Source organism: Chlamydomonas reinhardtii, chromosome 7 (genome assembly GCF_000002595.2).
Source record: "Chlamydomonas reinhardtii strain CC-503 cw92 mt+ chromosome 7, whole genome shotgun sequence".
NCBI lineage: Eukaryota > Viridiplantae > Chlorophyta > Chlorophyceae > Chlamydomonadales > Chlamydomonadaceae > Chlamydomonas > Chlamydomonas reinhardtii.
This window is the reverse complement of record NC_057010.1, coordinates 4,413,470-4,439,168: the sequence shown is the minus strand read 5'-3', so window position 1 is coordinate 4,439,168 and position 25,699 is coordinate 4,413,470. Positions and strand designations below refer to the sequence as shown.

The following is a 25,699-nucleotide window of genomic DNA, read 5'->3' as shown; positions in this document are numbered from 1 at the left end:
CCGTTTCCGACGCTGAGACCTTGATTGACTAGCTTTTGACCAGACTCACATGAGTTCACCTTACCGTTGTGTATTTACACATAGTTGCAAGTAGCGGGCACAATTGATGCTTCCACGGCTGAGCTGTCAACTTTGAAAGGTCGAACCTGTAGCGCCGCTGCGAACCAGCGCCCTAACTCTCAGACAGAGCTGCTTTTAGTATGCATGAGCTGCTGGCTAGCACTTTGGTCTTTGCGTGCGTGATACCGAAAACCTCGGAGCCAGCTTGAACGTCGCCCGTCGCTGAATTGGCCATGAACACCGGCGATGAGCGCTGCCCGGTGGCGGAGCGTAGCTGGCATAGCATGGAGGATGAAGATATTACGCGCACGGGCAGCCGGGCGTGCTCCCAGGTGCGCTTGCCGCGACCAGCGGGCGAACAACACTGGGAGGTGAAGGGTTTCGCACCTCCTGTAGCTTATATGCGTGTTGTGAATACTGAAAGCCACATGACCATTGGTGATAAGTATTTTGTTGATGTCGGGTCCCACTTGTATTGCATGTCTAGGAGGCGCCGCGCCGTCTCACTGGCGAAGACGTGGCACTGACGCTCCCGATCCCCACCTCGGGGCTCCTCACGAGCCCGACAAAGGCAAGCCCTCTCGTGGCCAGGGGATACGGGAATGGCTGGGTCGCTGGTGCAGAACCCACTTCTGGTATCCGTGGTCCCGTACGAGTGCTTAAGCGTCATCAACCAACCAGAGCCCCGTCCTGAGTTGCCGCCCAACGTTCACGTTTCACGTTGCCTGCACTGCCATTACTCTAGTTGGACCTCTTTGGCTCGCGCAGGGTGCGCGCACAAGCTTGGTCGTCTCTTCTTCAGGACCCACGCCTTCTATAGGTATGACACATAGTAACGTTCGTGTGCGTGTGTGCCTCTGTGCGTCGCTCAATCTCTCCATGCCGTTTGCACCCGCTTGTGCAGTGGAATCGCGCTTCAGCCTGGCAGCTCTGCTTACGGGCGGCAGCTGCTGCAGCAACACCCAGGCCGGCACTCCTGTGCCTTCAGCTGCGCCACCGGCTGCATCCGCTGAGACAGGCCAGACCACAGCCACAGGCGACGTCACCGGGGAAGCGCTGCACAATGACAGTGCCGCAACTCCTGACAGCTCCCAGGTCCGACGCGCCTCAGCACAGCCGCCGCTGCCAGCACAGCCGCCGCCATTGCCGCTGCCTCCAGCCGCCCTGCAGGCCACAACCAGCGTCCATTCGTGGCCGCTGCCGCGTCAGGCGTCCACAGACGTGGGCTACATTGCCCCATCGGCGGAGCCGAGCTGCGCTGGCACGGTTGAAGCAAACTCGCCATCACATTTGACTGCTTTCGACGAGCCCTTGCTCGAGGAGGGGCCAACGGTTGACGATGAGGATTTCTGCAGTGCAGCTTGCAGCGCCAGATTCAGGGCTTCGGAGCAGGCGGGGACTGCGGGCGATGACGGAAGCGGGGCTGGGGCGGTGCAATGCGATGGCGCTGTGGAGGGATCCAGCGCCGCACTGCTGGAGGTCCTGGGCGCGGGTCCGGTGGCGTCGGCTGTGGCGGCCGCACCCGACGCTGTGACCGACAGCAATGAGGCTGTCTTGGTGCCTGAGCCGGCGGACGGTGCAGAGCTGGAGGGAGAGACGGAGCTGCAGGGGGTTGTGGGCGCTGCGCACGAGGACGGAAAGTTGGGCGAGGAGGCGCACGATGTCACGTGCGACGGCGACGCTGCAGATCACTCACCAGCTGCTTCAACAGCAGCTGCCGGTGACGATGGTGACGCAGTCAGCATCGTGCAAAGCCTTGCAGCTAGCGCGGCGCCCGCTGCGTCCACAGCGCCTCCTACGGCCACCAGCAGCCTGCAGACACAGCCGACTGCCGCTGCCCCAGTAGTCGGCACTACGCAGGGCCAATGGGAGCAGCCCTCAGCACCCCCAGCCGCCGTGTCTACGGGCGCCTCGCCGCAGCTGTCACCCCAGGCCACCAGCACCTCCCAGGCGCTGGCGGCTGCGCTGTCACCCAGGGCGGGCCCTGGCGGTGGTCTGGATCTGGATGAGGAGGAGCGGGTGGTGGAGGCAGCTGCGGCGGTGTTGAACCTGTCACTGCCGCTGCGCACCGGCGCCACCAAGCGCAAAGCCTGCCCCGCGTCCCCGGCCGGCTCAGCCAGGCTGCAGCAGCAACGGGTGCTGTCGTCGCCGGTGGGCTCGCATGCGGAGCGTGGCGTGGCGCAGGTGCAGGTGATGCCGCAACCCCAGCCGCAGCCAGCGCCACGCGAGGAAGAGCTGGAGCAGGTGGCGCCGGTAGGGCAGCAGCAGCGGCCTTCGGCAACGGAGTTGGAGGACGACTCAGACGCCGCGTTCTTGGCTTTGGAGGCTGCTGCAGCCGCGGTGGCTGCACCAACGGCGACGGTGGCGGCCTCAACGCCACCGACCAAGCCCGTGCCTTACTCGCCGCTGCGTGACTCTCAGCCCGCGCTCTTCCTGCGCCAGTCGCAATCGCAGCACGCGGGGCACCACGGCCTCAGGCACTCCGCGCAGCACCAGCAGCTGCAGGCGGCGCTGTCGCCGCAGCCGCCGGGCTCGGCCTGGCGGCCGCTGGCGCCGCAGGAGCAGGAGGTGATGGACACGCTGCAGCAGCTGCCAGCTGTCATCGGCAGCCTGAGCGAGGAGTACCAGCGCTACATCCGGGAGCGCGCGCTGGAGCTCACTCGCATCATCGACGAGAATCTGCAGCGGCAGGGCTGTGGCGGTGTCACCGCCGCCAGTGGCGGTGCTGGCGCAAGCGCGACCGCGGCGCTGGGCACAGCGGACGATGCGGGCGCCGCTGCTGTTACAGGCAGCAGCCCCATGTCTCGTTGGACCAGTGGCGCGGGCGGCGGCGTGGGGCTGGCGGCGATGCCGGGCGCGACGCCGTCCAAGGAGGCCACTGCGGCGGCGGCGCTGCTGCTGACGGTCGCTGTCAACAAGACGCGCTGGCCTTACGGCTCAATGGGCGGCGCCGGCGGCTGCGCAAGCTGCGGCGGCGCGCCACAGATGACGCCGCCACATGCCGTCAAGACTGCTGGGCTGGACTTTGGCGGTGAGGGCGCCGCCGGCGACGGCGCGCGGCGGCCCTTCCTCAGCCCCGAAATGGACATCGTGACGCCGCTGGTGCTCCGGCCGCTGAGCCACGAGCAGGGCGCGGCTGCTGCTGGCGGCGCTGGCGAGGCCCGCTCCTCAGACCTGCAGCGTAGCGCTCAGGCAGGGCCGGCGTCGGCTGCGCTGCCTGCGGCGTCGTACAGCATGTGCATGGGCTCGGCGCTCACCAACAGCCGGGTAGGCGCAACTGTCACACAACGTGCATATCCGTAGCGGGCGTATCTTTGCTGGCAGGTCTTGCTTGCTTTTGGCAACATGGAGGTAGTATGGCCTGTAGTGACAATGCCCATGCTCTATGCCTGTGCGTACAGAACTCGCTCACGGTTTGGTGGTTTGTTCATCCCTTCTGTGCAGGTCGCGGAGCCGGGCGCGGGCCACAGCCCGGAGCTGACCAGCGGGGCCTTCTCCATTCGCGGCGTCGGTGCGGCACCGGCTGATGTAGGCGGCGGTGCTGGCGCATTGCCCAGCAACGGCACGGGCATGCTAGAGCGGAATTGCTCTGGCCGTGAGCGGACGCCGGTATCCCACCCGCCAGCCGCTGCAGTCGCAGGAGCAGGAGCCGCGGGCGGCGAGGCCGTTGGCGGCTCTGCTTGCGGCAGCACGGCTGTCAGCAACAGCAAGCCGCAGCACGCGCCCGCCGGCCAGCAGCCCCACCAACAGCAGTACTCCATCCTGCAGAAGCTGCAGCCACACATGGCCAAGCTCCAGCAGCAGCAGCAACGGCAGCAGCAGCTGCAAGCGAAGGCGCCGCCGCGCGGCCTGGGCAGCGGCCTGGGCGCCGGCCACGGCCGCGGCACGGGCGGTGGCGCAGGTGGCAAGTACGCCGCGCCTACTGTGAAGGCGACCGCTGCCGGCAAGCAGGCGCACCAGATTCCGCAGTTCAAAGGCCTGGGTCTGGAGCTCGGCAGCCTGCCTTACCTGGACACCGGGAGCGTCGCCGCGCTTGCGCCAAAGAGCGCCCGAGCCCACAACAACGGCACCAACCGCGCCGGCGCCGGCGATCTCTCGGCCAGGGTGCTGCAGCCGCCGCTCTCCGCTCGATCCAGGGCTGGGCCCAACACCAACAAGCCCGGTTACGCTGTGGTGAGCGCGCCGCAAGATGCAAACTATTTATCATTCTGTACTCCCATCCCCTGCGTGTTTGAGAGATGCGCCATATGTACTGTGGGTAGCCTTGCTGGGGATCGTCTTGACATGTCCCTTTTTACCCGTTTTTGCATCACTTACAGGTGGCTGCTGCAGCTCATCGGGCGGATAACCTGTCAGAGATGGAACAGAAGCGGCGTCGCATCCTCGCCGCTGCCTCAGCCAAGGCACGGCAGCCGCCGGCAGCGGGCGCCGCCAAGGCCGCAGGTGGCACCGGCTCAGACGGCGCCCCGCTGTCACACCGCTCGCGCCCAACGGGGTATGCCGCCGCCGCGGCCGCCGGCCTCAGCACCTACCAGCAACTGCTGCGTCGCGTCAGCGGTGGCGGCGGCGGTGGTGCTGGTGCTGCCCCTGCTCAGCCAGCCCATCAGACCCAGCAGCACACCGGGTCCTCGGCTGTGCCCGCCGCGGGGGAAATGCGGGCGGGCGGCAGCAGCAAGGCCAGCGCCAATGGCAAGGCTGGGCCCGCCGATGTCGAGGCGGCACACGTGGAGGAGCTACTGCATGGGCTGGTACGGGGCAGCTACCCGGGCAAGCTGGGGGATGCGCCCTACGCCGTGGTTCACGCCTACCCTATCATGGCGGCGCCGCCGCCGCTGGAGCGGCGGGCGGATGCGCCGGAGGCACCGCCGGCGTCTGGCGGTGGCGCGCCGGGCGCCGCAGAGCCCGCGCCGCTGCACACCGCTTTCAAGCTGCAGGACCTGCTGCCTGGCCTGGGCGCTGTCCGTGCGAGCGCAACTGCCCCGCAGCCTCCGCCAGTCACACAGGCGCCGCCGCAGCAGCCACTGCAGCTGCAGGCGCCGGCACAGGCGCGGCTAGAGCCTGAGCAGGCAACCTTGCAAAGCGGTTCGCCTGAGGGTCCTGTGATGGCCCCAGCGTTCTCAGTCGCCGCGGTGGTGGGTGACGGACACCACGAGCCTGCCACCGGCTTCGTGATCGTCAGTCGCAGGTGGGTGCGCCACTGCCGTATACGTGGTAGTGGTGGTGTTGCAGGTAGCGCAAGCCGATTAGAGGTGCTAGCTGCCGTTGTGTCGTCTGGTGCGGTAGTAGGTTTGATGAGCCTTGCAAGCCGCCTGACCTGCACTTGCGTGTGTTCACTGCAGGGCAACGCGGGAGCTTCTGCCTGATGCGATGGACGCGGCCAGTGCCGGTGCGGGGCGCAGTGTCGGCGGCAGCGAGAGCAACGCCGACACCCAGCAGCCACCGGTTGCCTCGCAGCTCGACCTGCGCAGCCTGCTGCCGCCGCCGGCCTGGCAGCGCGCCTCCCGCGCGACCACACCGGAGCGCCTGCATCCGCAGCCGCTGCAAGGGCCTGAGCATGACGCCGAGGCGGCTCAGCAACAGCAACAGCAGCAGGCCGCAGGCCAGGCTATTCCGGCGTCCATGACAGGGCGCTCGGTGTTTGCCGGCGCCGGTGGCGCGAACGCCGCGAACTTGGCGGCGTCGGGTCGGCGTTGGCAGTTGGATGCCGACCGCTGCGACGCCGACCCGCTCATTGTACCGGACAAGGAGCAGGTGCGTGCGTGCGTGCTCGCGCTGCCATTCCTTGTCTCTTGCTGAATAATTCGAGCTGTCGTGCTGCTGTGGGGTAAATGATACATTAATGAAACGCCCCCCAACTGTTGCATGCGCCCCTGCAGATCCAGCACAGCTCGCCAGTGCGGCCCCGCTACACGTCAGCGGCCGACTCGCACGCCTCGCCGCTGACGTGCGGCCAGCAGCAGCACCAGGCAGGCCTTTGCGCGCAGATGCAGCAGCCCGGACCGGCAGGAGCGCGCGGCGTGGGCGGTCAGCTGCTAGTCAAGCCACCGGCGTCAACACAGCAGCAACAACAGCAGCAGCAGCCCGGAGGCATTGCCAAGCAGGCCGGCCGGCCCGCGCGAGGCCACTCGGCCGGCCCGCGCCCGTGGGGCGCCGGCAACGGCGGTGCCAAGCGCACAGGCTCGGCGGCTGCTACCAAGGCCGGCGCCGGCGCCGCTGGCAAGGCCGCGCGCTCGCGGTCGGCACCGCGCGCGCACCCAGGGGCTGTCTCGCAGGTGCAGCCGGTGGCACGTCAGCAGCAAGCGCCTGGCACGCCGTGCAGGGCGCCATCCTCGCCGCCGCCGCCCATGCAGTCCTGCACGCCGGCGCACCTGCAGCGCTGCTCAGCCGCGGTGGACTACGCTGGCTCGCCCTGCCACCCCATGCCGACGGCGGCGGCAGTGGTGTCCACCGGTCATGCCTCGCCACCACTTCTTAACCACGTGGACGGCTTGGGCGGCGGCCTGGCCGGCGCGGTGGGCAGCAGCCCGCGCACGCCCACCAACCGCCGGCTGCACGTGACTAGTCCGGAGGACATGCCTCTGTCCGCAGCCGCCCAGCACATTCAGGCGCGCCTGGCGGCGGCAGACGCCGCCGGCCGCAGCACCGGCGGCGGCAGCGGCTCGGTGCTGATAGTGACCGCCGGCTCCACGGTCGCGCCGCCGCCGCAGGCAGTGCCGCCGCCGCCCGCTGCCGTGGTGGCGTCGTCGCTGATGGGCGCCGCCTCGTACCGCGCCGCCGGCGCGCTGCCGCACAAGCCCCGCTCCACGCCCGCTGCAATCACGCCGCAGCAGCTGCGCGGTGGCGCCTGCACAGCGGCGGCGGCGGGCGCAGTCGCGGGCGGCCGTGCCAATTTCACAGGGTTTAACTCCTCCACCACGACCGCGCCCGGTCTTGCCGCCGCGGCAGCCGCCATGTCGCCGCCGGTATGGCGGCCAGCCGCCAGCGCGGTCGCCACTGCGGCGGCTGTATTCCGCGCGACAGGCTCTCCAGGTGCCGAGGAGTGCGTGTCGCCTGGCGGCCAACGCCGCGACGCATCACCGTCGCCACGTGGGCTGGGGCACGACGCGACACCCAACATCCTCAGCCCGCCACGCAACTACGACAGGCCGTGGGCGGCCGGCATGGCAGGCACGGGCACGCCCCCGCGCGAGCCGGCTGCTGTGGCGGCCTCGCCCGCAGCAGCCACACAGCACCGACTGCATCACGGCCACCACACGCCCACCAAGGCACGGGGTCCGGCAGCGGCCACGTCAGCGCCTCCTCCGGCCGCTCAGCATGTGGCGGCCACCGGCAGCCGTCTGCAACATGTGTCCGGTCGCGCCTCAAGCGTCGCCGATGCTAATGCTCCGGAGTCGCTGCGCACATCAGCAGCGGAGCCGGATTACGCTCGGCTCGGGGCCATGGTGTCGCCTTCGTCAAGCATCCAGCAGTCGGTCAAGTTGGCCGCGGCTGCGCAGCAGCACGACCACCAACAACAACAGCAAGCGACGGGCGCCGCCAAGGCGGCGAGCGGCCGTGCCGTGCTGTCACCGTGGCTGAGCAAGGACAGCACTACGTCCCTGCGCGCAAGCGGCGCCACGTCAGCCGCCGCCGCCGCTGTCAGCGCCGGCGCCGTACAGGCGGACGGCCCTACCAGTCGGGCGGCGGCTGCCGCCGGCGTGGCGTCCGCGTGTGCCGGAGGCTCATACACCAACAAAATGCTGGCTCGCCAGATCGCCTCCCAGCAACGGGCGTCGGAATATTCAAGTGGGCGAGGTGGGTTCGTAGGCACCGCCCTCGCGGCCCACCCGAGCGGCCCGGCTCCGGATCTGCCAGAGGGCGTGGAGGACCTGGCGGAGGCGGGCCAGGAGGGCGCGGATGAAGGGAGGGACATGGATGAGGCAGCGCTGGAGGAAGAGGAGCGGCGACTGACACTGGAGGTGGGCCTGCTGCCGCCGCCCTTGCCGACCGCGGCTCCAGCGGTTCCGATGGTCGTCGGCGTTCGTGAAGCGCGCAACCGCAATGGCAGCCGGAGCGCTGTCGCGGCGAGTGCCCCGCGAGCTTCTGCGGCTGCGTCGTGGCGCGGCGGCGCCAGCGGCCTGGGGTCCCTGGCGGCGAGCCTTGCTGCGGGAAGCGCGGCAAGCGACGGGCGCGTGCGGGCGCTGCTGGCACAGGCGGCGTGGCCCGGCCTGCAACAGCCGTTGGTAGAGGACGCGCTGGTAACACTGGCGACTGGCATTGCGGTCCTGGACCCGTTTGCGTCTACCAACAGGGTAACAAGTGGCGCGGAGCAGCAGCGGGCCGCGGATGGCGCCGGCGGCGGCTGCAGCCCAACCGCCATCCCTATGGGCTGCTTTGCCATCTTCCGCCGCGGTCACCACGGCGCCGGCCGCAGTTCCGCTGCTGCAGCTGCCAAAGCCCTGCCGCCTACGGTGGCCTCTGCAGCTGCGCCGACGTCCGCCCAACCAGTGCTGCTGCGGGTGCAGGTGGGCGAAGACGGAGCCGTGCAGCTGGCGATCATGCGGCCGCGCCGCTCAGCCGCCCCCGGCGCAGGATTCGGCGCCGGCACGCCCGCGGAGCAGCGCGTGCGGGTGGCTGCACTCACTGGTATGCAGCCCTCCCTCCCGGTCACGCCGCAAGCGCTGTCGCCCCTCCTCAGCGCCAGCGCCAGCAGCAGTGCGTCCTTGTCGTCCACACCGGGAACGGCTGCAGGAGCCGCAGCGGCGGCAACTGCAGGTGCTGCAGCCGCGGCCGCGGCCGATGACGCAGACCCCGCCTCCCGCTGGCTGCAGCTGGTGTGTACGGACGGCGGGCTGCTGCGGCTTAGCGCCTGCAGCCCTGCCGACCATGCCCGGCTGGTGCTGGGCCTGAACGCAGCCATGGCGCTGGTGGGCGGTGTGGCGGCGGCGGATGCGCCGCTAGAGGAGGTGGCGCTGCGAGGGCTCGGCGCAGCGGCGCAGGTGCCGTCGACAGCTGCATCGTGAGGTGGTAGTTGGTAGGAATGCGAGTGGTTGATGGCTGTGTGTGTATTGTGGTGGAAGACTGGAAGAGAATTGGGTGAAGCGTGTGGGATGCATACGCTACGGCGGGCACACGTACGGTACGCGTGGGGCAGCAGGCCTCCTTACATTGAACACGAGCGGTTGATAACAGCCAACCCTCACCAGCGGACGGTCACTGTCCAGCCGACCTACCGGGGGCATCCGAGGCTCTCTTACACTTGCCACCTTCCCGCACGAAGCGTGTGCTGACTACGCATGCGACTGCCGTCTGCATGCTTGGACGACATACGAATGATACGATACGACATGAAGGGGAGAAACACGTCACTTAATAAGTTGCCAGGGCTTGAACGACATCACGCCTGAAGGCTAACAGTACGTTATTTGCACGCAAACGTGCAGGAGCGGCGTGCTGTGAATCAGGCACATCGCGGCATGAGTGCATGTACGAAACCTGAAATGCATATACGGTACTTGTAAAGCACAACCTTATTTCCCGCCCAGCACTTACGACGCCTCAACGCCAGGCGATTCTGTTTCGGCCCCCAGAGAGCATGCCTCACTGCAGGGTGTGGCCAGTCATTAGGACAGTACCCTAGTAACATGCGGCGGTACGTTCTGGCCTCGCTCGGTGGCCCCAACCTTACTTGCTTCCCACGCACACTGCCATTTCGAATTCACATTATGCATTGTTGGGGCGAAACATGGATCCTCAACAAGCCCAGTAAGGCCAACCACTGCTGGTACTTGCGCGCTTGGATCTGCGCCAATCATCAACAACCGCGCGCCTGCTGCCCGAGCTGGATTTTCCACACAGCACAATGGAGGCCCACGCACAGCCCCGCCGGCCCACCCTGGTTGGAAGCGGCTGGTGAGCCGTGAGCGGTGGAGCCCCCGTTGAGTCACTTGAGTTATTTCTGGCCATGCTTGCTACAGGGCTGAACCCCGCCTCCTCCAATACCGCCTCAACTCAGGGCATGCATGTCACCATCAGCAGGAGTCTATTTCCTGTCCTGAAATCGCCACCTGCCGCCAGTAGGATGGAGGTCGAGCGAGACAGCTACTGTGGTGTCCTGATCATTCAGTTTCGCCCGCCACTGTCATAGCCCCCACCCGACGGCACAAGGCACGAGCGAGGCATCGCTGCTTCATTCTTACAGTGCCCTCCACGGGTGCGATGCGACTGCCGACCTTCATAGTGTTACGCACAGGAGTCGAAGCCAAGCCGAAGCCCGCCAAAGCCCCACCGCCACGTAACACCCCTCATCTCGTTTAGGTCCTTTGGCGGCAGCACCAACGCAAAACAAGGCACGACAGGCCAGTGGTCTGCCGACAGCCCCGTCAAACGCAAGCACCACTCAAATATCACGTCCGAAGACGATGGCTGGCGTCAGAGACGCGCAATGTCTTGGCCCGAAGGCCCATGTGTGATAGTCTGTGTCCGGGCACAACTGGAAACGCAAGCCAAGCCGAAACACCACCAAGCCACAGCACACCACAACCCCTCTCAAAGGGCACACCACCCGCCATCCGTCCGACCAACGACCCAGGCCGACCCTCCACACAAGCCCCAGCGGCGCCCGGAGACGAGAAGGGCCAACAGTCGCCCGGGCGCCCGGGCAACAGCCGCCCGTGCATACACACCCCAAACCCGGGACTACCCGACTGCGATCACCTGGCGCCTACCGGTCCGTGAACCGTATGCTGCGAGCTACAACCCCCAGGGCTAATATCTGCAGAGCCAGGAAGACCGCAGATAGAGACGACGGCTGACTGGGCGCCACGAGGAAAGACGCCGAGGAGCACACAGGCGAGGCACCGATGCGCCAGCCGTTGCGCCGGGCCAAGGGCGACCACCCGTGGCTCTCGCCAACGCGGCGTCCCCACACGCCACAGCAATGTGTTGAGTTTGCGCCTTGATTAGACGACCACTCAGGGAACGCTCTACCTCACAGCAGCCAGCGCCAGCAGCCAGCGCCAGCACTGCCCCGTGACCGGCCACCGGCTGACGTGCAAGTCGCTGCTGTCTCTGGCGCTGTCCGCACGGTCACCCACCGCCGCCGCTGCCGCTGCCGCTGCCGCCGCCGCCGCCGCTGCCACCTACCGCTGCTGCCGCCGCCGCCGCCGCCGCCGCTGCCGCTGCCGCTGCCGCTGCCGCTGCTGCTGCCGCCATTTCTTTTTGTACCGCCCGTAGTGTGCCTGCAGGCAGATCGGGCTGCAGTCGCCGCACGTGCTCCACCACCGCACTTGATGCGTCCAGAGTGCCGGACCTCCTGGCCCTCCTCTCGGTGCTACGGTACTACCGGGAGGCCAGAAAGCTCGCATTGGTGATACCACATCAGGGGTCGCGAAGATGTGCATAATGAATCAAAATCACTGGGCTACAATGAAGTTCAACGACGTGTCCATGTGCCTGGTCATATCCTGCTGATGGCACTGGCGCTGGGGTGGTGGCCCATGCACCCGAACCACCCCCCTTTGTCAGTGGCGCACTGGGGTCCATGGCGGATTGTCATTGCATGAGGTTGCGAGCGCAATAGGCGGTTCGTGGCGAGTGAGGGTCACGTGGGCGCTGTGGGGGGGGGGAGGGGGTCAGTTGGCTCAGTGTTGTGTTTGCGCCCCTTGCAGGGAGGGCCAGCATGGCCAAGGAGGGCCGCAACGAGATTGGCAAGTCCGTCGTGGCGAAGAAGATAGGAGTCTTGCTGACTGTGGAGGTGTGTGGCGATCGGGGGGATCCAGCCCGAAGCCAGGGTTTCGTGCTGAGGCACCCAAGCAGCAGAGAATGCTGCATGATCCCGCAAGACATGATCTCTCAAGAAACGTATTCAAGGGATACTAGTTAGTTTGAATTTGCGATACGGCACCGGCATATAAGCAACGCTTCCGCACAATACCCAGACGTCAAATTCTTTGGTGGGTCTCTTTGGGGCTTATGACTATGTTCTTAGCGATAGCGCAGATTGGCATGGAACTCTTGCGAAGCTGCCATGTGTCGCTGGGAGTGTATGGGCTTGCCATCACGCCGAGACCGTGGCCATGCTCAGACGACTTTGTTTCGGCCTCGCATGTACACAGCTCACTTGAAGCACATGATGCTTATGCACTTATCAGAGTTGTCGAGCTCATAGGCGCCAGCAAATGCGGGCGCAGCAGATTGTTTCGCTTATTGCTTTTGCTCTGCTGGCACTCGCAGAAACAATGGCTCCCGAGGGTGTTGCTGTTGGCGCTGCCATGATTCCGGTGCTGGTGGGAGGCGTTCTGGGAGCTGGCATTGGCACGATGCTCCTCTACGGAGGTGAGTTCGTTCCAGGCAGCTCAAGCGACAGCAAGTGAGACACGCATGGGCAACGGATGGCGTGTGGTTGCTGCGAGGGTGCAGGACTAGGCGGGGGAGACCGGTTCTCGGGGCGTGTCCACAGCGGGAGGCATACCATCCCACGCAGCCACGCGTGCCGCACGCCACACCCAACACGCCCCGCCCAACACGACAGCGTCGCCTTGCTGAGCACGTCGCTGCACTCCTTTATGTCCTCAATGCGCATGGCAAACTGCAGGCGCCATTGAGGCCGGCGAGGCTGAGAACATCTTCGCGGAGGAGGGCGATGCCAAGCCCGCCGTCGCACACAGCGCCCACGAGGGCCTGAAGCAGGAGACCCAGGTGCGGGACTCGCCGGTGTGTGCAAGGGAGGCACGAGGGAGGGCCGAGGATTGTGCCCCTCGCGCTTGTTTGGCAGCAAGCGGAGAACGGATGTGCGGGCACAGCGGGCGTGGAAGGGGAGGCGGGGAGGGCGCGGCCGGAGGGTTGGAATGCCTGGAAACGCGGGGACTGGGGATAGGATTGTGTGCAGGATGCGGCAGCACAAGAGTTGAAGGCAGCATCGGAGGGGGCATCTAAGCTGCATCGGCGAGCGCATCTGGTGGCATGGCTTCACAACCTCAGCAGCCGTTGTTCAAACGCATGTACATACAAATAGTCTGTCCCACCCGTATCCCAAACCCCAAAAGCATCATGGTAGTACTTTGTGAAACGGCTTCTCCGCGGCAAAACAGCACAGCTTACTTTGCCTCCTGTACCGGTATGCACATACAGGTCAAGCTGGCTGCTGCCTCTGCCTACGAGCGCCGCAAGGTGCCCAGCCGTGGCTTCGCTGCCATGTTCCTCTAAGCAGGAGAGGCATGTGTGATTGGGATCAAACGTTTAAGCACAACGGACAACAGCCATGCTTATGATGACAGCATGATGAGCTGACCGACTGGCGAGCTGGTGCGCGGTTTGATTGGACGAGAGGAAGGATGGGCTGGGTGCAGGCTTCTGGAGGCTTCTGGTTAAGTGTATGTGGAGTTTGGGAGCATAGCGTAGATTTGCTGGTATTGGAGTAGTGAAGCAGTGGCAATCCACAGGGGGTGGGCACCTTGAGGCTGCCTTAGACCTGGGTTGACGTGGTGCCATTTGGGTGCGCAAGGAAGGGTGTTTGTAATGCTTTGCAACACGCATGCCGCCGTCCGCCAATTTGCCAATGGGACTGATCATATTGCACCTCCAGTAATGTTACAGTATCATGATGCACGCAAGCACACGTTTTGTACACTCGTAAGCAGTCAAGCACACGGCTCCGCAATAACTGGTGCCCTCGACCGCCAGCTGTCTGCCAGGTGCCGGTCAAAACAACTGTATGCCATCGAAACGACTGCCATATCACACACACTCTGTCAGCCGCGCATTAATGAGCTCGGCCTTCACGTGCCCCAGAACCCGACGGAATGCGCAAACTGTCAGTGAGTTGCCCCAGACACAACCCACGTACGCAATAGATACACCACATCGCAGCCAGTGCTAAAACACCGCATAAACTTATATAAAACCAGCGTCACGGGCCGGCACCCTCAACAGCTTGTGTCACACTAGTGGATGTGCGGCTTGATGCCCACCGTGCCAGCAGCCTTCTCCAGGCCTGAGCCAATTTTGCTAGCCACTGAGTCCACACCGGTCACAATGGCCGAAATTCCCTTCTCCAGGCCCTCCTCCACGGCGTCGACGCCCTTCGTGAAGCCCTCAGCGACGGTTTGCTCCGCCTTGTGGATTGAAGGAGCCGCAGGCGTCGAGTCAATCGCGCTGGCTATCAGGGTCGGCGCAATCTCGCCACGAGGAGCAGGAGCGGAAGCAGGTTCGGCCATTTCGTTTGCGTTTGTTGGAAAGTGAACGCGTGAGGTGTGGGACTTGGGCTTCTGTTCAAGCTTGTCGATAAGCAAGTTGGTATAGTGTGTAAGTAATTTAGGACACTATGCGGTCTGCAATTACGCAAGGTTGGGGTCTTCGCGGCCTGCGTGGCCTGCGCGGCTGGCCTCGGATACGGCGCCTCGCCTGGGTCCCCGGTTTCCTGAAAGTGAAAAGTTGTTTGATGGCAGTTTGGGCGAACCGTGTGGTGGTCCCCACCCTTTTCCCACCCGTATCAACCTTTCGAGCACGCACACGCCGTATTGTGTCCGCTTTCCCGGGACCTTACCCCATGCTCCAAAGTACAGAGATGCAGGAGAGCATTACGTATGCACTTTTATTTTGTCAGGGGTGGTCTGGTGAGGAAGTTCTGGGCCACAAAAGTTGGTCGCCCACTGGTCAGCCGCTTTTCCGGAACATGTCACGCCCTAACGCGTGGAGATGGTCCCTCTTGACCTGGGTGCTGGGCACCCCTGCTTGGTCGGACTGTCCCTTCTTTGTAATATCGCAACCTAACGCGTGATAGCGCATTCCTGACGTGCCCTGGCTGATGGGCGGTGGTCGGCGGTGCGAAGCCGAGCTTGCGGCTGGCTGCTGCTGTGTCGCGCGCATCGGTGGCACGCGCCATAGTCGACCACGCAAAACTCCCAACAGCAGTAGCGGCAGGAGCTGTGCCGCGCTGTAGATCAAGTAGGAGCGCCGCGCGCGCAGCCACATTCTGGGCGCCCAAAGCTTTGCGGCTCCGCGTCAGCGGGCCAAGGTAAGTCATTACCGGTCGGTGATTGCAACCAGGGGCGCGTTACAGCTCGTCATGTGACTGTGCTAGGTACCACGTCTGAGCTGCCGTTTTATTTGGCCATACATTGATCCCGGCCCTGCCCCGCCCCCGCCACGGCGGCCCCGGCCCCGGCCTGCCCTGCCCCGACCTCACCCCCGACGGCCCGGCCAGACCGTCGGTGCCCCCCGCCCGGTCGGTAAGGTGCATTTCTCGCTGTGCCTCTGGACATCGGCACTTCCATGTTTCACACAAACCGTTCGCATGAATGGGCTACCCCACCATACCGCTTCTGCCGCAAAGCCGCTGCCGCACGCCTAGATACACACACATACGGCACCGTACAGTGATGCATGCCACAGTCAGTGCACGGCCTTGAATCAGCCTCTGATGTGTGAAACAAACTTAACGACGGCGCTTCTGCGTCAACGTGCGTGCTTCCACAATCGACCTTGTCCATGCCTGGCAGCTCGGGATGCGGGCACTGATGAATTGTTGCACCTCAAAGGCGATGCAGGTCCTGAATATGCAATATCAACACTGAAAGGTCCCTAGCTACGCAATATCCAACAACCTTATTGCTCGCAAGTTGGCTTGCTTGGATAGCCACAGGGACCGCAACCATAACATGGTTTCGGCGCTTTATGCGTCGTGGGCTGGTCCCGGTTCGGCCGCATCTCCCGGGCCGTTGCCCGCCGCCAGGGGTGCCCTGTTGCCTGGCGCACCGGCAGCCGCTCCCGCCAGCACTGCCGCCTGTAGCAGATAGCGCAGGACAGCCCATGAACACGCAGAGGCTTATGGAAGGAGTGCCTTGTAGTGACCTAAGGGACAGAGGGCTTCATACTGAAGTCTGGCCGCAACATGAGTCGGGGGTTCTGGTATGTTAGAGGCCGTGAAGTCACACAAACAGTTCCATGCTTCCCTCCTGCTTTCCCCTCTCCTCGCAACATACACGAAGAACGCAGCCCGTGCTGGGCACACACGCACACTCTGACACTCTCCGTTCCCATCCCCCACCGCCCCCGCACCTGCACCGCCTCCAGCACCGTCTTAAGCAGCTCGGGGCACGACACGCCCTCCAGGGACTCGTGCACGGGCCGGTGGCCCCAGGCGCCTCCCGCCAGCTGAGTGCCCAGGTCGTACGCGCAGTACCACCTGTAGTGGCGGTGGCAGGCAGGCAGGTGCCGCATTCAGCGGGGCCGCCGGGGCAGGCGGCACTTGGACAGACAGGGTTGCGTGGCGGAGAAGAGGGACGGGGTTGCGTGGTGTCTATGCGTGTGTGTGTGTGTGTTGAAAAGAAAACAACAAAACGAAGCCCGCCCAGACGGCGTGACGGAGTTACTTACGGATACCTACCGATACCGAGCGTCTTGTAGCCGCGTCGACCCCGGTAGTCATACTTACCCGCAAAAAGCCTGGAACCCCCCCTCGGGCGATCGACGAACGACCTGACCCCGAGTGGCACCCATATGCATTGTATGCGCCGCGCCCTGGGCGCGCTACAACGTTGACCCAGCACGCCTAATGCCCTGATTCCCGCCCGCTGGTCGTAGTCGAGCTCACCTACGGGTGATAGAGGAATTGCAGGCACAGGGGCGGCAGCGAGCAAGTGTCACGAGCAGGGAAAATGGCGACAGCGATGTTAAGGACGGCGTGCAGCAAGCAAGCTAGGACACGCATCCCAGTCCCGGCCCGCTAATGATTGCTGGAAAAGAGAGCGAGGCTGCGGTCGTCGAGAAACTGTGTGTGTGTGTGTGTGTGTGTGTGTGTGTGTGTGTGTGTGTGTGTGTGTGTGTGTGTGTGTGTGTGTGTGTGTGTGTGTGTGTGTGTGTGTGTGTGTGTGTGTGTGTGTGCGTGTGTGTGTGTGTCAAAGTGACAGGTATGCAGCCGTGTACGGCAGAGCACTGCGTGACCATGTACGGCGTGCGGTGGTCATTGCCGGGGCGCTCCATCTCGAGCACGGCGCTGATGGCACCACACACGCGCACGTGCCAACATGCGCTAGGTACCGCCCATGTCTCCCTTCGGCCGCGGTCAGCAACGCACACGCAAGCTTGTCCCCCTCCCCAGCCCATTTAAACACATACGCAAGCAATACGGTAACAAGTGAAGCACCCCGCGGCACACAGCATGCCGCACTCATTCCAGCAGCACCGTGTCACAGACACCCACCCCAGGTCCTTGAGGTCGAACTTCTGGCAAATGGATAGCCACTCAAACCCCTCAGCAACCTCCTGGAATTTGAATCCAGGGCTGCGCATGCGGCCGCGCAGGCAGCGGCTGACCAGCCACTTCTCCACTCGCTCCTTCACCAGACTCATGTCGTACTTGTCAGCCACCACCAACACCTGACAGCCGGGGTTGGGAGGGGTTTGAGAGGGGTTAAGCAGGGGGTTGGGGGAGGTATGTGCAGGCGGTGGTGGCTCAATGTGAGGCCCATCGGCCGGAGGCCCCATCGGGCGGCCGCACCACCTCGCGACCTAGCGTGGGTGGCGCGCCTGCTCGCCGGTCGACCTCGTCCTCATGGCTTCGCGATGCTTCTGGCGGGGCGCTCGCGTTTATCCAAGCACGCCCGCAAATCCTTCCCAGGCGCAGCACCATGCATGGGCCTACCTTACTGTATATGCGCGTAACCCCTCCTGCCCCTGCACCCTTCAACTGCAGCTCCAGAGGCGCGCACCTTCTTGTACACGGCCCAGCAGCCGGTGGAGCGTGTGTCGTACGTGGCTGCGGGCGGGCTGCCGCGCATCGCCGCCAGCACGGGCTCCATGCAGTCGCGTGACTCCTCCACGTGCAGCCGCGTGGTGTCGCAGGCGGTGAGCATGCCCGCAAAGAACTTGGAGCTGTGGGCGGTGTATGTGTGCGTTTGTGTGTATGTGTGTGTGTGGGGGGGGGAAGGGATGTTGCTGGGTGCATGGGTGGACACGGCAAGTAGTCAACCGCGCATGCTTTAGGCGTTGCTGCAGAATTTGAAAGCCAACGTTGTAGCTCTTTGTTATTACAGTGACAAACATGCTGGTACTGGGGCCATACGCTCCGCTGCGAAAGCGCCCGCATTTGCCCCACATGCGCTACCCCTGTCTCTGGAGCACCCAGCCACCCCCACCCACCTGGAGCACAGCATCTCCTTGTCCACCAGCAGCTCATGCCCGTCCGCCGTCAGCAGCGTGATGCAGCCCGTGGGCTGCTTCTCAATGGCAGATGCAGCCATGGCGCCCTGCTGCGCTCGCCCCTAGCTAGGGCTTACTGCCGAGCCACGGGGCGCGGCTGCGTGCGAAGGCGCCGGGGGCCAGTGCCCGGTGGGGCCTGGCGCGCTGTCGCAAGGAGCGGATACGTGTTGAAGTTGAAGAGGGATAGGATACGCCGGGCGTGCAGGGCGCACTAGTTGGAGGTAACGAGGGTTCAGTCACATTCTGGGCCCCATCTATTTTGAGCATTCGGTTTCGTGCATGTACAGAATAGTGTGAAGGAGAATAGATGTATTCTCTGCCGCTCGAAAGCCTGCCCTTCGTTCCAAAAAAGGAATCGCGATGGGGGCGGTTAGCTGATGTATTCGGTCTTTGCGCACAGTTCCTGCACTTGATGCAGAGGTTGAGGCAACTCAACGACTGCTGCACTAGAAGCAATTGGTAATCATATTGCGTGTTAGATACGTGGTAGAACTCTGGGAAGATGCAGGACGTCATCTCCTTCCTCCTGAATGGTCTGGGCTTCGCCGCCGTGGGGCTGGTTGTGCTGGTGAGTGTGCTATTTCCATGCCCATGGCCGCTGAGCGCTGTCAGCTATGGGCACGGACCCCTTTTGCCTTTTGGCGCAACATCCACGCACTGCCGGCGCACTGACGTGTCGCGACGCAGCAACTCGTCCTGTCACTGGACCTCTACAAGCGGTGGAAGCTGCGTCACCTGCCAGGTGTGGGAGGTTTACTCGAGCTACGTTTTGCAACGTGTTGGGCTGCAGATGGTCGCAGAGCGGCCCCGTGGCGTTACGGTAGAACGGCTAGGCGCCGCGCCCTCCACGTGGCAAGGCGCCGCGACAGGCTGCCCTGCCAGCCTCTCACGACGCGACCTGCTCCTTCCATCGCGCACACCACCGCTACAGCTCATACGGGACACACGCGTCCCTTTCGCTCCTGCAACACAGGCCCGCCGGCGCTGCCGCTGCTGGGCAACCTGCCCCAGATTCTAGCCAAGGGCTCGCCTGCCTTCTTCCGGGAGTGCCGGGCCAAGTACGGCCCAGTCTTCCGGGTGAGTCGATTGGTGGGGGTGTTTCTTCCACCATACCCATTAGAAAGCACGGAAGGGGTACAGACGTCAGCGTTTTGCCTTTGACGCGCCACCCTTAGACGCTGGCCGCTGGGGGTTCAGCGCGACTTCAATACTAGAGCACTTGGCCTGGCTCTGTGCGCTGCGCCTGATAACGTCGTTAGGCTGAAAGCATACATGCTGCAAGCTGCCAGCTGCAAGCTGCAAGCTGCAAGCTGCAAGCTGCAAGCTGCAAGCTGCAAGCTGCAAGCTGCAAGCCGCAAGCTGCAAGCTGCAAACCGCATGTTGCTACTGATGCTCCTGTCGTTTAAAAAATGGCAGGTGGCGTTCGGGCGCAACTGGATGGTGGTGGTGGCGGAGCCAGACCTTCTGCGTCAGGTGGGTGCCGGTCTGGTCCATGTTGGTTTGGTCTGGTGCGACTGGAAGGCGCAAGGATGGGTGTGTGATGGGACAGGGTTTAGGCAGATTGGTGAGATCCCGTAGGCGCGAGGATGGGTGGGCGTGGCCAGACGGGTGCGGCATTCCATCCGGGTGTCGCGGGGCACTCAACCCCCCGCCTTACACACACACATACACACACGTACACCTGCCCACGCACGCACACACGCGCAAACTGCAACGCACTGCATCGGGCAACACAGGTGGGCGGCAAGCTGCTCAACCACTCCATGTTCCGCGGGCTGCTGGGCGGCGAGTTCGCCAAGCTGGACGACTGGGGGCTGGTGTCTGCCAGGTGGGTGGGTGGGGGCGGCTGGCTGCGAGGGTGCGGACGAGGCCGTGTTGTAACAAACGCGAAACGAAAGCCCGCTCGCGTGCGTGTGTGCGTGTGTGTGTGTGTGTATGTGCGTGCGTGCGTGCGTGCGTGTGTGTATGTGTATTGGGGGGGCTGTAAGGGTGTGGATGAGGGGGGCAGTGAGTTTTGTGGGCTGGCGGGTGGTTTGTGCGTGCCGTGCTGTTGGTCACAGCAGCTGTTCAGGGCAAGGGAGGGGCCTCTTCGTGCGCAGCCCACGACCCCAGGTGGCACCGAGCGCCCGGGCGCCCCGCACCTCGCCTCCACCTGCCCCGCTTCCCCACCTGCCTGCCCTATACCCACCACCTGCCCCACCACCTAAGGCCTCACACCCATCACCTGCCTCACACCCACACCTGCCTCACACCCACACCTGCCTCACACCCACACCTGCCCCATACCCGCACCTGCCCCACACTCACACCTGCCCCATACCCACACCTGCCCCACCGCCGGACCCGCCTGCCGGACCCGCCTGCAGGGACGACTTCTGGCGAAAGGTGCGTGCGGCCTGGCAGCCGGCCTTCTCCGCGCCCTCCCTGTCCGGCTACTTCCCCCTCATGACCGACTGCGCCGTGCGCCTGGCCGACAAGCTGGAAGGGCTGGCGCGGAGGCAGCCGGGGCAGCAGGGCGCAGGCAAGGAGGAGGAGGCGGCAGGCAAGGCAGGCAAGGCGGAGGCGGAGGGTGGCAGCGGCGGCGGCGGCGGCAGCTCCACACGTGTGGACATCTGGCGTGAGCTTGGAGCCATGACGCTGCAGGTGGTGGGTTCCACTGCGTACGGGTGAGCGGGGCGGGTCCGGGGGTGAAGGAGGGGGTTGTAAATACCAGCCCAAACTAAACTTAACCAAGCCAACTTGGCGGTGCGCGGCCAGGGGGGTTGGTTGCGGCGTGTGTATGTGTGTCGGCAGTGCGGCACGCCCCACTGCAGCCACACGCGCAAGTACAGCCACACGCGCACAGCATTTTGACCACATTGCTGCCAGAAGGTTACAATGACCGTGTTTCGTCACTTCCCCTTGCTGCAGCGTCGATTTCCAGGCCATGGAATCACTGCCCGCCGCGGGCACCGGCGAGGGCGGTGCCGACACCAAGCCCGCCGCCGCTCCAGCTCCCGCGTCCTCCTCCTACGGCCGCGTGCTGGTGCAGGCGTGCCGGGACGTGTTCAAATACAGCAGCGTCGTTTACGGCAGCAAGTGAGTTTGTTTGGGTTTGTGCTTGGGTGTGTGTTTGTATTTGTAGGTGTCAATGGGAAGGGAATGAGCAGGACAGCGATGGGACAGAGTGATGCCAAGGGCATGTGAGCGGCCGCATGTGCCTGTCGCACATGTCGTGTGTGCCCCCCGGAAACACATGGGAGATTCTCTCCCTCCCTGTGTATATTTTGGTCGCCACGTCCGCATCCCTCCCCGACCTGCTGGCTTCCCCCGCATGGACTTTCGCTCGCCGCAGGTACTCGCGTGTGGGCCTTCTCTTCCCCGAATGGCGCCCGGTGGTGGCAATTCTGGCAAACGCGGCGCCTGACCTGCCCTTCAAGATGCTCAAGACCGTGAGTGTCACCGCACCATTTGAAGTGCATCGGCGTCCTCGCTTGCAGGGCGCCCAGCACAGCCACATGTGCACCTACTCTCGCTTTCACTTCGCCGATACGGACAGCAAGGCCACTTGCGCATTTGCATCCTGATAACATTCTCGTTAACAATATCTTACATCGGCGACCATCATTATGCAGGCGCGCACCCACCTGCGCGACGCGTGCATGAGCCTGATCGACGGCTGGAAGAAGCAGGAGGCGTCCGGGGTGCAGGACGGCAAGTCGAAGCAGGAGGAGCAGAACGGCGATGCCAACGGCCACACTGCTGCCAGCACCGCCGGCGCCAAAGGCGACGGAGCCGTTAGCGGTGCCGGCGCCGCAAACGCCATCGGTGAGGCTGCCGCAGCCGTGGGCACCGCCGCGGGCGGTGTGGGCGGCCTGTCGGCCGGGAGCTTCCTGGGACTGATGCTGGCGGCTCGCGACAAGAGCACGGGCGAGGGGCTGACAGACCTACAGGTGGCGGCGCAGGTGCGGGGCGGCCACACGGCTGTGACGCCGCTGCGTTGCCTGCTTGCGGGCTTGTGTTCTTCGAGGCTGTCTGCGTGACGGGTTGTGCCGCTGCCGGTCACTAAACAGTGGGTGCCTTGTGCAGGTGCAAACGTTTATCCTGGCGGGCTACGAGACCACAGCCAACGCGCTCGCGTTTGCGGTGTACTGCCTCGCTACCAACCCTGAGGGTGAGGACATTTGCGGGTAGAAGTGAGCGACTGCATCTGCATCGCGACCCTCGACCCTTGCCGGAACTGCGCTCGCTCTCGTCTTGAGCGCTTGAGACGGCACACCCGCTCCCTCGGGTATACGGGTGCCCCTGCTCCGGCCTTCAGCGGTTTGACCCGACCCACCAACCTTTGTTGCAACTCTGTTGCAGCTGAGGCGAAGCTGCTCGCGGAGATTGACGCCGTGCTCGGCCCCGATCGGTGAGCGCTTGGCATAAGGCACAGCCGAGACGGCCTGAGCCTGAGCCGGCTCCATCCCATCGTGCTCCCGTCTTATCCATCTCCCATGAGCTTATAGCCAACCAGGGACTTGTTCCTGAGCAAGCGCCCATGCACCTCCTAACTCTTTGAATCCTGCAACCTGCCACCCCTTTCCTCGGCACCTGTTCTGTCATGTCACTCAGGCTACCCACCGAGGCGGACCTGCCGCGCCTGCCCTACACCGAGGCTGTGTTCAACGAGACCATGCGCCTGTACCCGCCCGCACACGCCACCAACCGCCACACCGACAAGGCACCCATGCAGGTGTGTGCGCTTGCGAACCGTCTCACTCTCTCCCTTCCGCCACAGGGGTGCTTCGTTCCTTGCTTCCGCGTCGTTGCAGCAGCTGCGCACACCAAGTAAACACAGCTGCAAGCGGCCTGCGAGGCTGCCACCTACCCCACTGCCACCTACCGACGAAACACAAGTACACACCGCATCTTCCGAGACCCCCAAACCCCGGCCCCCTCCCTAAACACGCGGCTCCCAACGCCGGCTCAGCCATCCCTCCCTCCCACCCTCATCCTTTGCGACCGCCCTGCCCCAACCCCCCGCCCCAGGTGGGCCCCTACACGCTGCCAAAAGACACCACCTTGTTCATGAGCATCTTCAGCGCGCACCACAACACCGACGTGTGGCCGCGCGTGAACGACTTTGTGCCTGAGCGCTTCCTGCCCGTGAGTATGTTGCATTTGGGGCCGAGGAGCCGTGTGGAGCCGAGAATTACACATGCCGATATGCATCATAAGTACGTTGAGTTTTGGTACGAGTTTGTACCTGCGTAGTGCTTGCTTGGTTTGGTAAACAAGGCTGCTTGTTTATGTGGATGGCGGTGACATCGTGGCCTGCTGCTGCAGGAGTCACCGCTGTACCCGGAGGTGGCGGCGCGGGTGCCGCACGCGCACGCGCCGTTCGGCTTCGGCAGCCGCATGTGCATTGGCTGGAAGTTCGCGGTGCAGGTGCGGGTGGTGGGCTGGTGGGGGAGCGCGCCCCCATGGGATTAAAAGGTGGTGCCTGTCGGTGTTCGTTTGCGTGCCCTCCGGCACTTGCTTCGCTGCAACATGTGCCCTTGCGCGTTCCCTAGCACACATATGCACAGCAACACCTCTGCTTGTGCTCCCTATCAAAGCAGCACGATGCCCTGCGTCGGCTTGCTTACTCCCGGCGCGGCCTTGTGTCGCGCCGCCCCCCGCTGTCGTGTGCCACGCACTGCCACGCCACACGTTGTCCCCCGCTCGCTCGTCCCTCATCCCACTCCCCCTTCACGCACAGGAGGCCAAGGTGGCTCTGGCCGCTCTGTACCAGCGCCTCACGTTCGAGCTGGAGCCCGGGCAGGTGGGCTGACCGTGTGGCGGTGTGATGTGTGTATGTGCGTTTGTGACAGAGCACAAGGAAAACATAGCGCAGACAGTGTATGCGATGCAGCAAAGCGACGGTTTGCGGATGTTACCTGAACATGCGTCGCATACCTGCTGCTGTGAGCCGCCGGTCTTACCAATGTGTGTATGTGCGTTTGTGCATGCGATTGGAGGGCATGGTCGGTGTTACAAGAGCACAGTGGAGATAGATGCGGGCGTGTGTGCATGCGGATGGCGGGCTGGGCAAGTGGGCATGCCTGTCCTCCAGTTCCCCAATCGGAGCGCCGCGGCTCGCTAGCTGATGGGTCCTCCACCCCCCGCCCCTGGCTGATGGGTCCTCCACCCCCCGCCCCTAGCTGATGGGTCCTCCACCCCCCGCCCCTGGCCCCGTGCCCGCCTGCCCACCTGCCACTCATGCATCAATTGGGATGCACGTTCACAGGTGCCGCTGCAGACGGCTGTGGGCATTACACTGTCACCGCGCAACGGCGTGTGGGTGCGGCCTGTGGCGCGCCGCCTGACGCCCCGCCAGCCGACGACGCCGCCGGTCGGCAGCGCAGCCAAGTAGCCAGCTGTGATTGCGTGCCGTGCGGCAGCGTTCGTGGCGCCGTGTGAATGCGCTCCGTGCGTGCAGCTGCGTTCTGTATGGTTGCGTTTTCGATGATTGTGCGCCTTGTACGGTAATGGCATGACGTTGGAATCAAGGCGTCTTCGGAACTGAGGTGCAGCTAGCGGCGTGGAGTGACTGGGAGAGATGTTGGTTGGTGGGGCTACCGTTGACGGAGGTATTACTGGCAAAAAAGGCAGCTGCGAAGAGCTCTGATGAGTCCTGACTCCTGAGAAACGAGTGAACATGCGGTTTAAGCCGCTGCGATGTGCCGTGGCGGCGTACACGATCGCAAGTGAGAGTGAGAGACATTATTGGACGTAATTGCCGGTGCGTGGGGGGAGGGGGGATACGAACAAGAGTTTTTGACCCCATGACAACCCAAAACCCAAAGCCTCCCTCCCGAACCCCCCTCCGGACCGACCGACCGACCCCCACCACCGTGCACCACTGCACCCCCTCAAAACCCACTCAAACCACTCAATTTGCTATCAACATCCGGCACGCTCTGGTTGAGATGCTGCTGGGCCACAAGCGACGTGCATCTATCGCTGCAGACTGGCGGCGGCGGCAGCGGCGCCTGCGGCGGCGGCGGCGGCGGCGGCGGCGGCAGCGGCGGCGGCGCGTGCGCGCATCTTGGTAGCGGACGGGGCGGGAAAGGCCACGTGGAGGCAGTGCCGGTATCTTGTAGATTGCTTTAGGCCCCCAACATTAGTTCGAGCTGCTGACGTTGAGGATTTGACCAGCCCGGTCTCAAGCGATCACAGCTCCGCGCCGGAGGTGGTGTGTGCGATGGGACAGTGGTAAGGCAGGTTGGTAAAGTCCCGTAGGCTGCAGCTGATTCCCAGAACCCAACAGATGGCACACAATTGGCAACGGCAGGGCAGGAGTGCGCGGCTGGTCGAACCGCGCCGGAGGGGGTGGCGGAGCTAGCGGCTCGGGCGGTGTCCATGGCGGTGGCGGCGCGGCTGGCTCGTGATGGAACATGGCAAGGGGCAGGAAAACGTAGTCCCGATGTGTGTGGCTCCCACCCGTGCCCAC

The 25,699-nt window shown here is 64.2% G+C and overlaps 5 protein-coding genes across 5 annotated transcripts; 3 read left to right on the top strand and 2 right to left on the bottom strand.

The window, feature by feature from the left end:
- The first annotated feature begins 44 nt into the window (after nucleotides 1-44).
- Nucleotides 45-9,572, top strand: CHLRE_07g343150v5 (uncharacterized protein). The gene is made up of 8 exons (XM_043064392.1): nucleotides 45-392; nucleotides 548-631; nucleotides 829-880; nucleotides 965-3,327; nucleotides 3,505-4,233; nucleotides 4,380-5,245; nucleotides 5,400-5,811; nucleotides 5,937-9,572. Exons 1-8 carry the CDS (start codon nucleotides 345-347, stop codon nucleotides 9,060-9,062), a joined length of 7,680 nt encoding a protein of 2,559 aa, XP_042922960.1. The 5' UTR covers nucleotides 45-344; the 3' UTR covers nucleotides 9,063-9,572.
- Nucleotides 9,573-11,904: 2,332 nt separating this feature from the next.
- On the top strand, nucleotides 11,905-13,610 carry CHLRE_07g343101v5 (uncharacterized protein). Its single transcript, XM_043064391.1, has 4 exons — nucleotides 11,905-11,993; nucleotides 12,274-12,375; nucleotides 12,635-12,738; nucleotides 13,171-13,610. Exons 2-4 carry the CDS (start codon nucleotides 12,279-12,281, stop codon nucleotides 13,243-13,245), a joined length of 276 nt encoding a protein of 91 aa, XP_042922959.1. The 5' UTR covers nucleotides 11,905-11,993; nucleotides 12,274-12,278; the 3' UTR covers nucleotides 13,246-13,610.
- Nucleotides 13,611-13,617: 7 nt separating this feature from the next.
- On the bottom strand, nucleotides 13,618-14,804 carry CHLRE_07g343050v5 (uncharacterized protein). Its single transcript, XM_001692367.2, has one exon. It carries the CDS (start codon nucleotides 14,253-14,255, stop codon nucleotides 13,983-13,985), a length of 273 nt encoding a protein of 90 aa, XP_001692419.1. The 5' UTR covers nucleotides 14,256-14,804; the 3' UTR covers nucleotides 13,618-13,982.
- Nucleotides 14,805-15,082: 278 nt separating this feature from the next.
- Nucleotides 15,083-18,525, bottom strand: CHLRE_07g341952v5 (uncharacterized protein). The gene is made up of 5 exons (XM_001692366.2): nucleotides 18,181-18,525; nucleotides 17,751-17,913; nucleotides 17,243-17,418; nucleotides 16,099-16,225; nucleotides 15,083-15,823 (listed from the first exon to the last, which is right to left on the bottom strand). Exons 1-5 carry the CDS (start codon nucleotides 18,279-18,281, stop codon nucleotides 15,713-15,715), a joined length of 678 nt encoding a protein of 225 aa, XP_001692418.1. The 5' UTR covers nucleotides 18,282-18,525; the 3' UTR covers nucleotides 15,083-15,712.
- A 129-nt stretch (nucleotides 18,526-18,654) lies between these two features.
- CHLRE_07g340850v5 (uncharacterized protein) lies at nucleotides 18,655-25,050 on the top strand. Its single transcript, XM_001692481.2, has 16 exons — nucleotides 18,655-18,808; nucleotides 18,928-18,982; nucleotides 19,214-19,317; nucleotides 19,657-19,713; nucleotides 19,977-20,068; nucleotides 20,607-20,906; nucleotides 21,151-21,318; nucleotides 21,575-21,671; nucleotides 21,855-22,184; nucleotides 22,309-22,393; nucleotides 22,585-22,633; nucleotides 22,837-22,957; nucleotides 23,254-23,370; nucleotides 23,551-23,652; nucleotides 23,966-24,028; nucleotides 24,494-25,050. Exons 1-16 carry the CDS (start codon nucleotides 18,743-18,745, stop codon nucleotides 24,617-24,619), a joined length of 1,932 nt encoding a protein of 643 aa, XP_001692533.1. The 5' UTR covers nucleotides 18,655-18,742; the 3' UTR covers nucleotides 24,620-25,050.
- Nucleotides 25,051-25,699: the final 649 nt, after the last annotated feature.

What these genes read in the sequence shown, in the direction of transcription:
- CHLRE_07g340850v5 (XM_001692481.2), top strand. Translation starts at nt 18,743, where the DNA reads ATGCAGGACGTCATCTCCTTCCTCCTGAATGGTCTGGGCTTCGCCGCC. An exon ending in GTGGGTTCCACTGCGTACGG is followed by an intron (nt 20,907 to 21,150) that starts GTGAGCGGGGCG and finishes CCCTTGCTGCAG; the next exon opens with CGTCGATTTCCAGGCCATGG. An exon ending in CCGACAAGGCACCCATGCAG is followed by an intron (nt 22,958 to 23,253) that starts GTGTGTGCGCTT and finishes CCCCCGCCCCAG; the next exon opens with GTGGGCCCCTACACGCTGCC.
- CHLRE_07g343050v5 (XM_001692367.2), bottom strand. Translation starts at nt 14,255, where the DNA reads ATGGCCGAACCTGCTTCCGCTCCTGCTCCTCGTGGCGAGATTGCGCCG.
- CHLRE_07g343150v5 (XM_043064392.1), top strand. Translation starts at nt 345, where the DNA reads ATGGAGGATGAAGATATTACGCGCACGGGCAGCCGGGCGTGCTCCCAG. An exon ending in GCAGCCGGGCGTGCTCCCAG is followed by an intron (nt 393 to 547) that starts GTGCGCTTGCCG and finishes TTGCATGTCTAG; the next exon opens with GAGGCGCCGCGCCGTCTCAC. An exon ending in TCCTCACGAGCCCGACAAAG is followed by an intron (nt 632 to 828) that starts GCAAGCCCTCTC and finishes TGGCTCGCGCAG; the next exon opens with GGTGCGCGCACAAGCTTGGT.
- CHLRE_07g343101v5 (XM_043064391.1), top strand. Translation starts at nt 12,279, where the DNA reads ATGGCTCCCGAGGGTGTTGCTGTTGGCGCTGCCATGATTCCGGTGCTG. An exon ending in CACGATGCTCCTCTACGGAG is followed by an intron (nt 12,376 to 12,634) that starts GTGAGTTCGTTC and finishes GGCAAACTGCAG; the next exon opens with GCGCCATTGAGGCCGGCGAG. An exon ending in GCCTGAAGCAGGAGACCCAG is followed by an intron (nt 12,739 to 13,170) that starts GTGCGGGACTCG and finishes ATGCACATACAG; the next exon opens with GTCAAGCTGGCTGCTGCCTC.
- CHLRE_07g341952v5 (XM_001692366.2), bottom strand. Translation starts at nt 18,281, where the DNA reads ATGGCTGCATCTGCCATTGAGAAGCAGCCCACGGGCTGCATCACGCTG. An exon ending in GCTGGGCCGTGTACAAGAAG is followed by an intron (nt 17,419 to 17,750) that starts GTGCGCGCCTCT and finishes CCCGGCTGTCAG; the next exon opens with GTGTTGGTGGTGGCTGACAA. An exon ending in TTCGACCTCAAGGACCTGGG is followed by an intron (nt 16,226 to 17,242) that starts GTGGGTGTCTGT and finishes CCGCCACTACAG; the next exon opens with GTGGTACTGCGCGTACGACC.